The sequence below is a fragment of the Podarcis raffonei genome, chromosome 16, assembly GCF_027172205.1.
Source record: "Podarcis raffonei isolate rPodRaf1 chromosome 16, rPodRaf1.pri, whole genome shotgun sequence".
Classification (NCBI taxonomy): Eukaryota; Metazoa; Chordata; class Lepidosauria; order Squamata; family Lacertidae; genus Podarcis; species Podarcis raffonei.
In genome coordinates, this window is record NC_070617.1 from 38,588,784 (window position 1) to 38,604,471 (window position 15,688).

The following is a 15,688-nucleotide window of genomic DNA, read 5'->3' on the forward strand; positions in this document are numbered from 1 at the left end:
GCTTTAATAAAATACTATTTTTTAAAAAAAATACTAAAATTAAATATATTTTAAAAAATATATCTTTTAAGAAGGCAGGCTTAAGATGATGAACAGCTGGTGGCTGATGATCTGAACCTCAATTCTCTTAGATAAGAGAAGCCAGACTTTTCAGAAGGAATGACACAAAATGTTTCAGGCAGACAGCCAGGGAGTGACTACTTACAGTCAATCCCTCAGGCCAGGTAGGCGTGGGAGGCAGAATCCGTGCTCCCTTCTTCCTACAAGGAGCTCGGAGTTGGATACATGATCTCCCCTTGTTAGCCTCATCAGAGTCCAACAAAATAGGTTAGGTTGCAACACTGCCCTGAAACCTCCAGGTATAAGGTGGTATATAAATTCAATAGATAAATAAAAATAAATAAACACAGCAACTAGGGACGCGGGTGGCGCTGTGGGTTAAACCACTGAGCCTAGGACTTGCTGATCAGAAGGTCGGCGGTTCGGATCCCTGCGATGGGGTGAGCTCCCGTTCCTCGGTCCCTGCTCCTGCCAACCTAGCAGTTTGAAAGCACATCAAAGTGTAAGTAGATAAATAGGTACCGCTCCGGCGGGAAGGTCAACGGCATTTCCGTGCGCTGCTCTGGTTTGCCAGAAGCAGCTTAGTCATGCTGGCCACACGACCTGGAAGCTGTACGCCGGCTCCCTCGGCCAATAAAGCAAGATGAGCACCGCAACCCCAGAGTCAGCCACGACTGGACCTAATGGTCAGGGGTCCCTTTACGCTTTACCTTTAGGGCACTGCAGCAGGGGACGCAGGTGGCGCTGTGGGTTAAACCACAGAGCCTAGGACTTGCTGATCAGAAGGTCGGCGGTTCGGATCCCCGCGATGGGGTGAGCTCCCGTTCCTCGGTCCCTGCTCCTGCCAACCTAGCAGTTTGAAAGCACGTCAAAGTGCAAGTAGATAAATAGGTACCGCTCCAGCAGGAAGGTAAATGGTGTTTCCGTGCGCTGCTCTGGTTCACCAGAAGTGGCTTAGTCATGCTGACCACATGACCCGGAAGCTGTACACCAGCTCCCTCGGCCAATAAAGCGAGATGAGCGCCGCAACCCCAGAGTTGGTCACGACTGGACCTAATGGTCAGGGGTACCTTTACCTTTACTAAACACAGCAACTGGGACAAGGCTACCCAGCAAGAATGTGCCACTGGCTTTGTAGAATGCAACTTATTGCAAGACATGGGTGGGAGGAAAAATCTGGGAACCTTTGCAACATGATGCTTAAAATCTTAACAGCAAAGTGGTCCTTACTCGTAGCTTCCTGGCAAAGCCCACACTTTGCCAAGCTCAGTCCTTGGCACTTCTTGTTAAAAGAATCTCCTGTAGCAGGTCATCAATAGTCTGGCTCAGCAGGCGGTGGCTTCAAGTTGTCCTGACTGAAAGCTGTGCTGGCTGGCGCTCATGAGAGCTGAAGCCCAAATCATCTGCACGGCTCCAGGTTGAACAAGGCTGCTGTAACATAAGGCCCCAACAGCAACAATATCAAGAGTGAAATGGCACTCGGTATCTGTATATAAAGTTTTATTTGTATCAAAAAGGAGAGTTCAGCTCGACATTTCACCCTTCAGTCTGAGCCTCCTGCCTGGGCCTCCTTCACGCCGTGCAGCAGCTTCTTCTCAAACTCCTCCTCACTGATTTTGCCCTTCTTGAGCCTTTTCAAGAGCCGCGTGTCCTGCAGGAGCTCCTCCATATCCTCATCCTCCACATCAGAACCCTGCAAGGAAAGGGGGAAGAAGACCACAGCTTAGCAGGGCACAGAAATACTTGGGCAGCAACTGCCGGCATCATAATGACGTTATACAAATCTATGGTGCAGCTGCATTTGGAGGGCTGTGCACTGTCCTGGTCGCTTCACCTCAAAGGGGTATTGTAGAAGTGGGTGGCGCTGTGGGTTAAACCACAGAGTCTAGGACTTGCTCATAAGAAGGTCGGCGGTTCGAATCCCCGCGACGGGGTGAGCTCCCGTTGCTCGGTCCCTGCTCCTGCCAACCTAGCATTTTGAAAGCACCTCAAAGTGCAAGTAGATAAATAGGTACCGCTCTGGCAGGAAGGTAAACGGCGTTTCCGTGCACTGCTCTGGTTTGCTAGAAGCGGCTTAGTCATGCTGGCCACATGACCCGGAAGCTGTACGCCGGCTCCCTCGGCCAATAAAGCGAGATGAGCGCCGCAACCCCAGAGTCGGCCACGACTGCACCTAATGGTCAGGGGTCCCTTTACCTTTACCTTTTAAAGCTGGGGAAAGTTCAGAAAAGGGCCACCAAATGGCCGAGGGGGTGGAGCGACTCCCCTATTAGGAAAGGTTGCAGCGTTTGGGACTCTTTAGTTTGGAGAAAAGGCAAGAAAGAGGCAACATGACAGAAGTTTATAAAACTATGCAGGGTATTGAGAAAGTGGGTAGTGGAATTCCCCTCTCTCCTAACACTGGAACTCGTGGACACCCAGTGAAGCTGAACGTTGGAAGATTTTGGATGGATAAAAGAAAGTGCTTCATGCAGCACAGTCAAATATGGAACCCTTAGATGATTTTAAAATTAGACAAATTCATGAAGGAGAAGAGGGATCCTAGCCATGGTGGCTTGGCTCTGCCTCCACAGTTGGGAGGCAGCAATGCTTCTGAATACCAATTGCTGGAAGCCGCAGGAGGGAAGAGCTCTTGTGCTCAGGTCCTGATTGAAGGTTTCCCAAAAGAAGATTCTGGTTGGCCCCTGTGAGAAGAGGCTGCTGGACTAGGTGGCCACTGGGCTGATCCAGGAGGCTCTCCTGATGTTCTTATGACAGACACATAGTTCCAGCTTCCCCCAAACAAGTGCATCAAGCCCTCTGCTGCTCCTAGTATTTCTTTATCCACCCCACCACCCTTTTCAGTCAAGACTGGCTCTCAAAAAAGAGTAGACCCACTGAAATTAATGACTCTTTATTCTTAATAGGTCTACTAGCCCTAGATGCAATCAAAAATAAAATAAACATGGTAGCACACTCCCCTCACCTCCTCTCTTTTCCTTTTGGCTGTCATTTTCTTCTTCTTCTCTTTCTTTGATTTCTGCTTGGACCAGGCTTTGTTGCGGGTGAATTTTCTCTGCCCACCCTGCTCCTGCCACTCCTTCCTTCGCTGCTCCAACAGCTTTTGCCTCTGTTTTTCTCTGTTCTTGTCCTTGAAGGCAATCGTGTCCGTGTCAATATCAACAGGCGTGAAGTCCGAAAAGCACTTGCCTTTCAGCTCCGGCATCCGTGGCATCTTCAGCAAACCAAAACCGCGGGCCAGGCTACTAAAGTCCAAGTCTGTTGAGGGGGGCAGGGGAGAAGAGAGAGAGAAAAGTATATGGATGGATCAAGCCACATACAGAAACCATGTGATAAAGCAGAGACTAAACAGGTCAGCTGGGATGTCACAATAAAACGGACCATCACGCTTTTGGGGGCCAGTGAGCACATTTGGAATTTAGAGAAAGTACCATGGGCACCAGTCACAAAATGGGTATGCGGCATTACATGAAATGGCTGTTGCATCTAAAAGGGGAGAAAGAGAGGCAGACTCACAAAAATGGTTCAAGCATGCCCCACTCGTGCCCCAATGGAGAAAGCACCTGCATCAGCCACCTCCATGCTTGCCCACAGAGTATCTCCTTGCACCCACCCTCTGTGGAGAATGGAAGGGAGAGTGCTCGATTTGGGAGATGCTCAACCACTGCAAACAAGAAAATTAGCAGGAAAAGAGTCTTGTGGGTTGTGAATTTTTGAAGGGCTAATTCATGGGAGGTGCCATAGACAGGTCTGCTATTGGCACGTATGGGTGCCATGTTGGCAGCCCATGGGATAAACCATGGTTCACTGTGGTTGAGAGGACCATTGGCAAGCCCTGGGCTCATGTTATGCTACCTTCCTCTCCTCCTCAGATATGGCTGTGAGGAGATCAGAAACTTCCATTTCTGATAAACTCAGGGTTAGCGTTAACATCAGAACCATACCTTGTGGTTTCATCTTAATTTACTGTGGGGCCTGCAGTGCCTGAGCCACGCGTCTCTCCTGGGAGTGACAAGGTGGCTCCGACCCCTGCAGGCTCCGTTCTGCCCAAAACAGCGTGGGGCTTGCTTCTGGCCACCGCCTCAGTCACCCTACAGCTGAAGGGGAGGTGGGGGCAAGGCTCCGCACAGCACACTCTGCCCCGGCTTGATAAACAAGCTGACTTCACAACACATGATTTGAAGTTGGCTTGTTTCTACAAACCATAATTAAAATCAACCAGTTTGCTCGGTTTGCATGAAATGACAAGCTGTGGTTAATCAAAGCCAGAAGCTTAGGCTTTAGACTTCTTCCTCATGGCCTTGGCGGAGAAAGAAAGGAGAAGACAAAGCATGTGAGAAGCTACGTCTCTAGCCAGAAACAGAGGTCAAGAAGGGGCAGCGCAGCTTAGGGGTAGAGCATTTGCTTTCAATACAGAAGGTTCCGGGTTCAATCCAGGATGAAGACAAATTTAATAAATAAATTATAAATCTCTAGGTAAAGGCTGGGAATGTCCACTGTCTGAAACTTTAAGAAAGCCACTGCCAGGAAGCACTGTCTACACTGCACTAAATGGACCGATGGTCTGACTCAGTAAAAAGCAGCATATGCCAGCAGGGGCCCTTCCAGATGTTTTCGACTAGAACTCCCTGATGCTTGGCTGATGATGGGAAGTTGTGGAAGGTACCAGGTTGGTGACGGCTGCCACAGAGCATTCCTGAATCAAAACGGCCAGCAAAAATACACACACACACACACACACACACACACACCCCTAGTGCAAATTACCTTTCATCCTGAAGATCAGGTTGCACTCGTGTTTGGCATAAGCCTGCACGTAAGATACAAAGGCCTTCATCCCCTTCTCATAGAAAGCTCTGTCAGCCAGACTGAGAGACTTCAGCTTCGGCAGGACATCTGCCACGTTGCTCTGCAGTTTCATTTCCTGCATGGGACACTTTCAAGAGGAGTCCAGTTTCAAATTATCTGAAACAAGACACTGGAAGTGCACCCCTTAATTCAGCTACTTTTAAATATGACATACCATGTGAAGAATTTTGCAAGTCAGAAGACCTTTTTTGCACATCATCTTTGCCAAAAAAAAGCTTGCCAAAGATTTGTGCAGAAGGGAGAATTTCTGAAGGTGCATTTCCCCCCACTAGGAGTACTGCATAAGCAGGAAAAGTCACACCTGTCAATAATTACTTATTTATTAATTTCATTTATTGTCTCCCATAGAGCATCCCAAAGCAGTAAGCAAACAATTTCACATCCAATGGAGAGGCAGACTAGGATACAATTCTCCACATAAAAGACCCATTGGAAAAGGAAGTCCTTCAATAGGCACCGAGGGGAAGTAGAAGGCACCTGTCTCTGACACATTCTGAAAAGCAGGTGCCACCACACTAAAGGCTTCATCCCTACACTGCACAGAACAGATCTAGTAAGACAGAACTGCAGGAGGCCCTCACCTGCAGAGCACAGTGCACGGTTACATACACGAGGAGTGAGGTCTCCTGGTCCCTAAAAGATGTAGAGGACTTTGTAGAACAGTCAATATTCCTTCCCATCACAGATTATTCAGCAACTGCATTCTCAGTGGAACCGGGAAGCATTCTCCCTTTCCATTTTTGAAAACAGAGAAGCCCACGCACCTTTTGGTTAATGGCTAGAAAACTGATGTAGGCTTCTTCCATGGGAAGCAGGAAGACAAGTGCGCTGCCCAAGTGCCCAATGCGCGCAGTGCGGCCACAGCGATGAACGAAGGCACTGGAACAGCAGGGGAAAGTGGTTCAACACAAGGAAAAGACACACCTCCTTGGAGGCCAGCACAGGCCCCCACATTAGTATGCTATCACTGCTGAGCTCAGCAGACCCTTCACTTCCCACTTTTTTGCAGCCATAAACCAGAGTGGCCATTAAAGATTGGTGGCATTCTTAAAGAGAAGGGGAGAAACACTCAGTACCTTGCATTGCTTGGGGGGTCACACTGCAAAACCCAGTTCACCTCTGGAATGTCTATGCCTCGGGCCATCACATCCGTGCAAACCAGAATGCCACTAAGAAATCGTGGGAAAATGCAAAGTTTTAGGAGGGGACGGAAATAAAGCTGAAATAACCTAGTGATTCTCCCAACTTAATTGGCTCTTATATGCAGAACGTTGGTCCTGCAACAAAAAGGTGCAGCGTGGAGTTGCACTGATCAGGAATCTAGCCACTCTATATCCCCCTCCCACCTAAAAGAAAAATCTATCAACATCCTGTAGCCACAGAGCATGCCCAGTCCTCACTGGGGTGTTTTTGAGCCCTGCCTGCCTGCCCAGCCGCCACTTTTAGGGTTTGATTTCTAAAGATGCTTGGGACTTCTGCAAACCTTTTGAGTTCTGCCAAGTCTGCTGATATCTCCCTGTTGTACATGGATGGTACTATTTTGGCTACAGAAGAATCGACAGTTGCAGTCTGAACATTAGAAATAGAGGAAATGACCCTGAAGCAAACAATCCTAGAGTCTTAGCAGTTTTTCCAACAGTCTTACACCTAAATCATATATATGTGTTGGGTGTGTGTGTGTGTGTGTGTGTGTGTGTGTGAGAGAGAGAGAGAGAGAGAGAGAGAGAGAGAGAGAGAGAGAGAGATGCACAAACACATATATTTCTAGCAGTTGGCTAAACCAGTCCTTATGAAAATGCATCTCACCTCGGAAGTTTCCGGAACTCCGTGAAGATCCTATTCCGTTTGTGTTTCATTTTCCCATGGATGCACATTATTTTCACATTCTTAATCAAGGATTCCAAAGTCTTCCCAAAATACTCCACGCAAGCGCAGGTACTGGACGTATAAACAAAATGCCACAAAATGGGTCATCTTTGCAATTCTTCATTTTTGATGGCCTAAAGGCCAAGATCCAAAGAGTGGTGAAACTACTTTGACGAGAGCTCAAGGCAGGAGAGTATGATTACCTCAGAGTATTGCAAACGAAGGAGCTGAAGCTGGAAAAGAGCAGCTTCCTTGAGGCCATGCTCTACCAGAGTAGTTAAATTCTAAATGAATCAGTCCCTCTACACCTGTCCTCCACGCCCCCAAGCAGGGCCTTCCCCCTTCAAGCTGAGTTTCCCAGCAGTGCCCCAGGCCACTGAGGCAATATGGAACCTTGACTTGTTACAACAGGAATTGTGAACCTCCAATGTTGCTGGACATCCCAACCCTCACCAGCACCAACCAGGATGGCCGATGGTTGGGAATGATGGGAGCTGGAGTCCAGAAGGTACCGTATTGGCCTGAACATAAGCCTCACTTTTTCCCAAATTCTGACAGTGAAAAGTGCGGCTTAAATTCACGACCTTACAAAAATAGGCTTTTACGATATCGCTGCTGAAACAGACATACGGTAAAACGGAACAGGTGTGAGTGCCTACGGAATTTTAAGGGAGCGACTTATATCCGGGTATTGCCTTTTTTTCTTTCCCCCCCTTGAATTTTAAAGGTGCGACTTATATTCAGGCCAATACGGTAATTCTGAGGAACTTCTGAGGACACCCCTTTAGCTACTGAGCCAACAAATTAGAGTGCTTGGGGTGGTAAAGGTAGAGGGACCCCTGACCATTAGGTCCAGTCGTGACCGACTCTGGGTTTGTGGCACTCATCTCGCTTTACTGGCCGAGGGAGCCGGCGTACAGCTTCCGGGTCATGTGGCCAGCATGACTAAGCCACTTCTGGCGAACCAGAGCAGTGCACGGAAACACTGTTTACCTTCCCGCCGGAGCGGTACCTATTGATCTACTTGCACTTTGACATGGTTTCGAACTGCTAGGTTGGCAGGAGCAGGGACCGAGCAACGGGAGCTCACCCCGTTGCGGGGATTCGAACCGCCAACCTTCTGATTGGCTTAGGGTGGTAGATAGTTTTATTTTTAAAACAAAACTAACCAAAAACATTTCTGTATGTGTTTCAATCTACTTTCCATTTCTCAATGCTGAATGAGACATTGATCACGTCATGGGCATTTCTTTCCCGGGTGAAGATGTCCCTCTCCCCCCACATTGCTGGACCCCCAACTCCCATCAGCCCCAGCCATTATGTTCCATAGTCTGGAATGACGGGGCTTAGGGGCCCAGCAACATCTGGAGGGCCACAGATTGCCCCAGCCCTGTGTTAAAGGACCTCCCTGCCCTTAGCATTACCTGAAAAAGACAAGGTGTTTTTCTGCCTTGTGTTGGCGAAGGAAGTGGACCAGCTGGTTAAATTTTTCTTCTGCTTTGCAGATCTAAAAAGAGGAGGACAGAAACATAAAGAGGCAGGGATAAATAGATGGCAGCAGGAAGCAACAAAACACAACAACACCAGAGCCGATCAAAGCCCTCCTTAAAACCCTTTTCAAGATCAATCTGAAAGCTTCCCTTTAGACTGCAACTAAAAAAATCTCAATTACACTCATACCTTGGTTCTCAAACGGAATCCGTTCTAGAAGTCCATTCGACTTCCGAAAATGTTCAAAAACCAAGGTGCAGCTTCTGACTGGCTGCAGGAGCTATAGGGTTGTAGCCAACAAAGCTGTCCTAGTCGGGCAAGGACAATGGACTTGCACAATGGACTTTCTCCTTCCTCTCCCTTTCTCACCTCCCAAAGAAAGCTCTCCTTGAGAGAGCTGGGGGAGACTCCCAGAACCTGACATGGCTGAAGGGAGCTTCCTGGGTTACTATAGAGCCATCCTCACCATGTAGTAGTTTTGGAGGCGGGTGGGGGTCTTCTGAGTATTGCTCGCTGCCATTCCCTTCTCCTTCACCGAGATGCGGACAGGGTTCCGGAGACCAGCCCTCACCAGGTTCTCGACTTCTTGAGTTTGAGTTGCCGAAAAGAGCCCCGTTCGTCTCTGCTTGGGCAACAAGTCCAGAATGGTATTTAAACTGCAAGCGAACACAGTTAGAAAGGTCAGAAGAGCTCTTCTGAATCAAGGCCAAAGACACACAAGAGGAGAACTTTATTCAGTCTTCATTTTAAAGGAAACCAAGCTAACGCTAATGATATGGATTAACATGTAGATAAAAACAGTTATCATTTGGATTGTGCCCTTCTCCAAATTTTGCAATGCAGTTTTGGTTAAAAAATGCATATATTCTGTTTTAGAGTGGGAATGTGTACAAAATGTATGTTTCAGGGACAAGTACATGCACAATGTTTGTTTTAGGGGGAAATGCATACAATTTAAGCAAATTATTGGGTAGTATTTTTAAAAGCCACAGAAAGCAAGATGGAATGCACTCAACACCAGCAAAACTGTCACAGAATGGCAATAAACTGATCCATCCATCCATACTTCTTAGTCCCAAAGCGCTCAATCAGATGTCTTCCAATTTAACTATTATGAAATTTATAATCCAGCTCAAGAGCAGGCAACCATCCAAGGTGCTGGTGGAAGGTCCCCCTTACTCCCAAAGCAAATACCTTGCTTCAAAGCCCATATCCAGAAGCCGGTCTGCTTCATCCAAGACCAGAACATCCAGTGATTTCACAGAGCTGGCCAAATCCAGCCCGTCTGATTTTCTTCTGAACATGTCCTCCAAACGGCCTGGAGTAGCTACCAGGATGTGTCCACTGTTGGGTATAGAGGGGAAAACCTCATTTTTATGGTTGGTTTGGGGGAAAGTTCATAACTGCATGGAAAGTCACAGGAGAATCCAATCTTTTTGGAACTGGGATCAATACAATCAACACAAGAAAGAAATCAAGAAGGAAAAGATGTTCCCTGCCTGTGCACTAGCATATATCACAAACACAGCTGCCACCTCTTCCTCCCCCTTGCACCAAAACCTTTTACCAAAACCTGCCACAAGGCTCTTGCTGAATGCTTGAGAAGCCCAAAATGCAAATAATGAGAACCAAAGTGACATTTTCAAATCTTACGACTTCCAAGCTCCTGTTGGTGCTCCAGTATTAATAGGAGAGAACGAAATATGAAAGCGTGTCAAAAACTGCTTTTGTGAAATTCCACTGAAATTAAGCTAGTCAACCATGTGCTTAGAATCTTAGGATTGTAGAGTTGAAAGGGAATGCAGAAATCTTTTTTGCCCAACATGGGGCTCAAACCATGTTGTTAACAGCCTCATGCTCTACTAACTGATGTTAACAGCCTCATGCTCTACTAACTGAGCTATCAGAGATCAAATTATTACTAGGACCCACAAGGATCAAATGGCACAGCACTGGCTGGGGAGTTGCTATAATAAATCTCAATAATATTTAAAGATACAAAAAAATAGTATCAATAACCACCAACCCCCCCCCCAAAAAAAAACCTAAATAAGAGTTTGTTCAGCAGCCTCAGCTTTTGCAGCTGGAGTCAAGTCAGGGCCCCGCCCTCCCAGGTCAGGTGAGGAAAGGCCAGCAAGGCAGGACCAAGCCTCCCAAGACACACAGCCAAGATGGTCCAATGATAACATGGTATCATTGCTTTTCTCCTATATTTACACTGGGACAAACTGGTTGAATAATCCGAAATGCAGATCCCTGGAATTGCTACTGAGCTAGGATTCTACCCAGAAAATGCAGGACACATAGTAATTTCAAACTCGAAGGAGTTCAGAAAATCTGATGCCCAAGTAGTAAGATTTCAGCAGCACTGGCCAGTCAGCAACTCACCCTCGTTCTTTGAATCTTTCTACGTCTTCCATGGGATTCTTTCCGCCGATTAGAAGGCACTGGCTGAAACAAAGCACACACCTGCTATTCAAAAAAGCCACCAGAGTGAGCCATCACGCCCAGCTTCTTAGCAATCAGAATCATTTATGTAAGAATCATTTACATTATTACCTAAACTGTGGGAAATACTTTGTGAAATGGGATATCACTTCGTCTATTTGAAGGGCAAGCTCTCGTGTGGGAGTGATGACAACAGCACCAACCTGAAATATCAGAAAGAAAATGGGAGGGAAATATACAGGCCAACTATTTTCTTCAATGCAATCCGCTCCTCCATCCTGAACAAATGCAACTGGTAGCACTTCCTGCGGATTTCAACTGAATTTAGGTGATGGCAGAGTGGCTGAGGATCAAGAGAAATGCAGATGACAAGGGGCTCAACACACTTTGAGCTCCTTATATATGGCTGTCAAATAGGGGTGAATCAAAAGCTGCTACACCATAGCTGTTTGGCTGGATGCGCCACTACTGCTGCCTCTCTGCTTTTGGGGAACAAAGTGGCTACCTGTCAGAGACAGGAGAGGTTTGCAGCTGTGGAGCACTTTTCTTTAGACAAGGAGGTGGTGTTAGAAAACAAGCTTGCTCCATCTTCCATGCAACAGCCCATTAGATTTCTGAAGGTAGCTATCATATCTCCTCTGTCTCCTTTTTACCATGCTAAACATATGAAGTTAAGAAGCTGCTTCATATTGATCAGACCCTTAGTCCATCCAACTCAGTACGGTCCACACCACAGGTAGCCAAACTCATGGGTGACTACAACTCCCATCATACCTCTGACCATTGGCCATGCTGGCTGAGGCTAATGGGAATCAAGGTGTAACAACATCTAGAGGCCAGCAGATTGGCTTGATCTATACTGACCACACTGACTGGCAGTGGCTCTCCAGGGTTTGAGGATTTGAACCCGGATCCTTTTGCATACAAAGCAGATGCCCTACCACTGAGCTATGACTCCTCCCTCAAGGAATTGCACAAGGTGACTTGCTTACCTGCTCCTGCCAGAAATTAAAGCACTTCACAGCCACAGCCTCCTTTCATCTCAGAGAAATGGCTTCAACACACCTTGATTCCCAAGAAGAAATGGCAGGGATGGAATTGCCAGTCAAGTGACTCCAACATTGCAGCTTTTGAACTGCTGCTTTGCTACAGTCCCATGTTCACTGAAGAGAAATCTCAGAGATCACAGGACTTTCAGTCTCGTTATTTCAGTCTTCCTCTGCCCTAAGAGTGCAAATTATGGTTCACAGTGCACTAGGTAAGAAAACCACTCTTAGGTCAGATGTAGGTAAACCATCTACAACAGTGAACTGCCTTGAGACCTCTGGGTATAGGGCGGTATATAAATTAAGTATATAAATAAGCCCTTAGAACACTGGAAATAAGCTATGTAAGTGACAAGTGACTAGCCCTCTGCAGAAAACAGAAATGAAATATCAATGTTCTTAGGCACCAGCATAAAAGACCTTTGGCTCCTGGGAACCAATTGCTCAAAACTATTCTCCCAATCTTCCTATTTTTTAAAAGCAGGGCAGAAAAGAACAGTGACGTTTTACCTGCATTTTCTTGAGCTTTTCTTCCCGTCGGAGAAGAATTTCTATGATTGGAATAACAAAAGCTAAAGTTTTTCCACTGCCAGTTACCTGCAGACATGAAAACAAGAGACATCAAAAATAGTTCTTTCAGCAAAAGGCCAAAAGTCACAGGGAAGTTGAGCAGCAAAACACTTACCGCCTCAGCTGCCACATCCTTATTTGTCATAAACAAAGGAATCGTTGCAGACTAGAAGAGAGGCAGAAGTGTAAAAAAAGGATTATTGTTTCATTTTTAAAACTTAGTCCCTGTGTAATTTTCAAAAGGAATTCAAGATGGCTAACTAACCCAAGCATTCCAACAGTATTAAAATAGTAACAATCCACATTCCAATGCCCATCAAGAAATCAAGGTATTCACATAAAAACCTATAATACATTTCCAAAAATGGTTAACATAACTAAAATATCAAATAAAAACCAGAAAAAGAAATTACGGGGCAATGCTAAGCGACAGGATAGGGAACCTGTGACCTGCCAATGTTGTTGGACACCAATTCCCATCAGCCTCGGCTAGCCGTGACAATGGGCAGGGATGATGGAAGTTGCAGTCCAACAACTTATAAAGAGTCACAAACCCCCAAACTTTGTTTTAAAGAGAACTGCAGGCAGAGGGAATATTGGGGAAATGATCTTTCTATTAAAGCAGGTGATGTAAAGCAGATGATGCTGCTGGAACCTTAGTCTTTTATTTTATTTATTACATAAATTTATTACATTGGCACTTTCTCTGCTGCCTTTTTGGTGCCTATTGAAGACCTTCCTCTTTCCACAAGCCTTTTACGCTTTCCCAGTCTGCATCTGTACAGAGGTACCTTGGGTTACAGACACTTCAGGTTACAGACTCCGCTAACCCAGAAATAGTACCTCAGGTTAAGAACTTTGCTCCAGGATGAAAACAGAAATCGTGCTCAAGCGGCGCAGCCGCAGCGGGAAGCTCCATCAGCTAAAGTGGTGCTTCAGGTTAAGAACAGTTTCAGGTTAAGAATGGACCTTTGGAACGAATTAAGTACGTAACCAGAGGTACCACTGTACTGGAATTGTTTTTAAGATGTTTCTTTGTTTTATCTCTTGTTGTTTGCCGACCTGGAGTTCTTTGGGAGGAAGGACAGGATATTAACTTAATTAATAAAGAAATAATAAATATGCCACTTTTCCTCCAAGGAGCTCAAAGTTCTCCCCCTCTCGATTTTATCCTCAACACAACTCTTGACAGGTAGATTAGGCTAAGAGACAGTGACTGGCCCCAGACCACTCAGTGGGCTTCATGCCTGAGTGGGGAGTTGAACCCTGTTTCCAAGATTCTAGTCCAACACTCTAACCACTATGGGGGCTGCTCTGAAAGCATTACTTTGTATGGGAGCCATAGTACTGGTAAAGCTGTGTGGGGTGGACCTGATGAGCACCCGAATGAATGGGAGGCCACTGCAGTCCTGCCCATATGCAACCTGGCTAAAGCTGCACCAAAATCCTTGCTGCATGGCTCCACCATCAGAGGTGAGGCACATTATGACTGGGAAGACGTCCTTCTCACTTGCGATGCCATTCGTGGAACTCTATCACAACAGAAGCTTATTTGGCACCTACTAAGCTGTATTTTCAGTGCCAAACAGTATTTGTATTCTTGTTTTGAGTGATTGTTTCCTACACCTGTTTGCTAATAGTCTGGAGTCTTCCCCTCCACACTCGTAGAAGCGTTGTTTTGAGTACAGAACATGGGTTTGCCCGAGGCAAACTAAGGCCCGGGTGCCAGATCCGGCCCAATCACCTTCTAAATGTGTCCTTTTATTTAAAATGCATCTCTGGGTTATTTGTGAGGAATAGGAATTTGTTCATTCCCCCCCCCCAAAAAAAAATATAGCCTGAAGGTCTGAGGGACAGTGGACCAGCTCCCTGCTGAAAAAGTTTGCTGACCCCTGGTCTAGAATGTTGATCACTGTTTTGTTGATTTCTAGCGAGTCGTTTGCTGACCCCTGGTGTATTTCTTGTAGGAAGACAATGTGGATTCATGGTGTTTATATACGAGGCATAGCCCTCTCGATCTTCGTCTTGGGCACCCCTGGCTCTCCCCTGCTTGTGGTGGCGGCGCTGGCAGCGTGGGGACCAGCTAGAGAGCCCTGTTGGTGCTGGCGGTCCCTATGAGCTTGGTGCGGCCATGGCACTTGCCATCTTGCCTTGCCAGAAGTCAAGCATACTTACTTTTGAGTAAAGATGCATAGGACTGCAAAGGTACACAGTCAACTACTTTGAAAGCAGAACTTACTTACAGTGGTACCTCAGGTTAAGAACTTAATTCGTTCTGGAGGTCCGTTCTTAACCTGAAACTGTTCTTAACCTGAAGCACCACTTTAGCTAATGGGGCCTCCTGCTGCTGCCGTGCCACCGGAGCACAATTTCTGTTCTCATCCTGAAGCAAAGTTCTTAACCCGAGGTAATATTTCTGGGTTAGCGGAGTCTGTAACCTGAAGCGTCTGTAACCTGAAGCGTCTGTAACGCGAGGTAACACTGTATTTCTAACTCACACTTTTCCACAACCATCTTCAAGCCAGGATGCAACATAATTAATATTCCATCCAAGAGCCATGATTTAAAGGGGGGGGGACACCAGTAACAAGAGCAATACATGCCAAAAACGATTAAAACCCTAGAGTGGGTTTGGTGCAAAACTCCAGGCTCGTTTGGGTTGGAGGCTTTGCATTACACATAGACATCAATATACCTAGATAAACACCTATATGCATATATACAGCGCTCACAAGCATGCTGGCTCTCATCTCTTTTAGGGAAAGAATCCCAGAAGTGTGGCGCTGGAAGGGACCTCGGGAGTCATCTAGTCCACCCCCTTCCCGAGGAGGGAGATCAGAGCCGGCTCCCTTTCCCGTCCCCGCTGCCTACCTGCACCGGCGTCACGTGCGTGAAGCCCAGCTCCCGCAAGGCCCGTCCCACGCCAGGGCTCAGCCGGACGGGCAGCGAGTCCCACGTTCCCTCGGTCACCGTCTCCATGCTCCCCGCGCGGCGGCCAATCCCCGTCCGCCCTTCCTGCGGTCCCCCACGGGGCAGGCGTCCTCCGCCCTAAGCGGCCGTTCCGGGAAACAGAACTGCGGAACTTTAGTTCCGCGTCAGCGCTGAGCGGCGCGGGGCGCAGGCGGCTCCCTTGCGAGAACAGCTCCGCGAGATCACAGTTTGTTTCCTTTAAAATGCTGCTGAGTTACCCATTCCTGCAAAACTCTGGAATCCACAGCTCATTGTCAACAGACACGGGTGTCAATAGTGGGATACGAACCCTGCTTCCATTCAGAGACCAGAACAGAGCCAGAAGTACGAATGGCTGTGAAAAGACCAAAAAGTTTTGGAGGAAAGTT

General features: G+C 47.0%; 1 protein-coding gene across 1 annotated transcript; it reads right to left on the bottom strand.

Annotated features, from left to right (window-relative positions):
- Positions 1-1,543: 1,543 nt before the first annotated feature.
- DDX55 (DEAD-box helicase 55) lies at positions 1,544-15,340 on the bottom strand. Its single transcript, XM_053368221.1, has 14 exons — positions 15,222-15,340; positions 12,466-12,516; positions 12,291-12,377; positions 10,846-10,937; positions 10,675-10,737; positions 9,481-9,630; positions 8,753-8,942; positions 8,220-8,302; positions 6,736-6,867; positions 6,006-6,098; positions 5,694-5,808; positions 4,828-4,996; positions 3,026-3,318; positions 1,544-1,753 (listed from the first exon to the last, which is right to left on the bottom strand). Exons 1-14 carry the CDS (start codon positions 15,327-15,329, stop codon positions 1,604-1,606), a joined length of 1,776 nt encoding a protein of 591 aa, XP_053224196.1. The 5' UTR covers positions 15,330-15,340; the 3' UTR covers positions 1,544-1,603.
- Positions 15,341-15,688: the final 348 nt, after the last annotated feature.

What these genes read in the sequence shown, in the direction of transcription:
- DDX55 (XM_053368221.1), bottom strand. Translation starts at nt 15,329, where the DNA reads ATGGAGACGGTGACCGAGGGAACGTGGGACTCGCTGCCCGTCCGGCTG. An exon ending in AGGATGTGGCAGCTGAGGCG is followed by an intron (nt 12,378 to 12,465) that starts GTAAGTGTTTTG and finishes TCATGTCTGCAG; the next exon opens with GTAACTGGCAGTGGAAAAAC. An exon ending in GATATGGGCTTTGAAGCAAG is followed by an intron (nt 8,943 to 9,480) that starts GTATTTGCTTTG and finishes GTTCGCTTGCAG; the next exon opens with TTTAAATACCATTCTGGACT.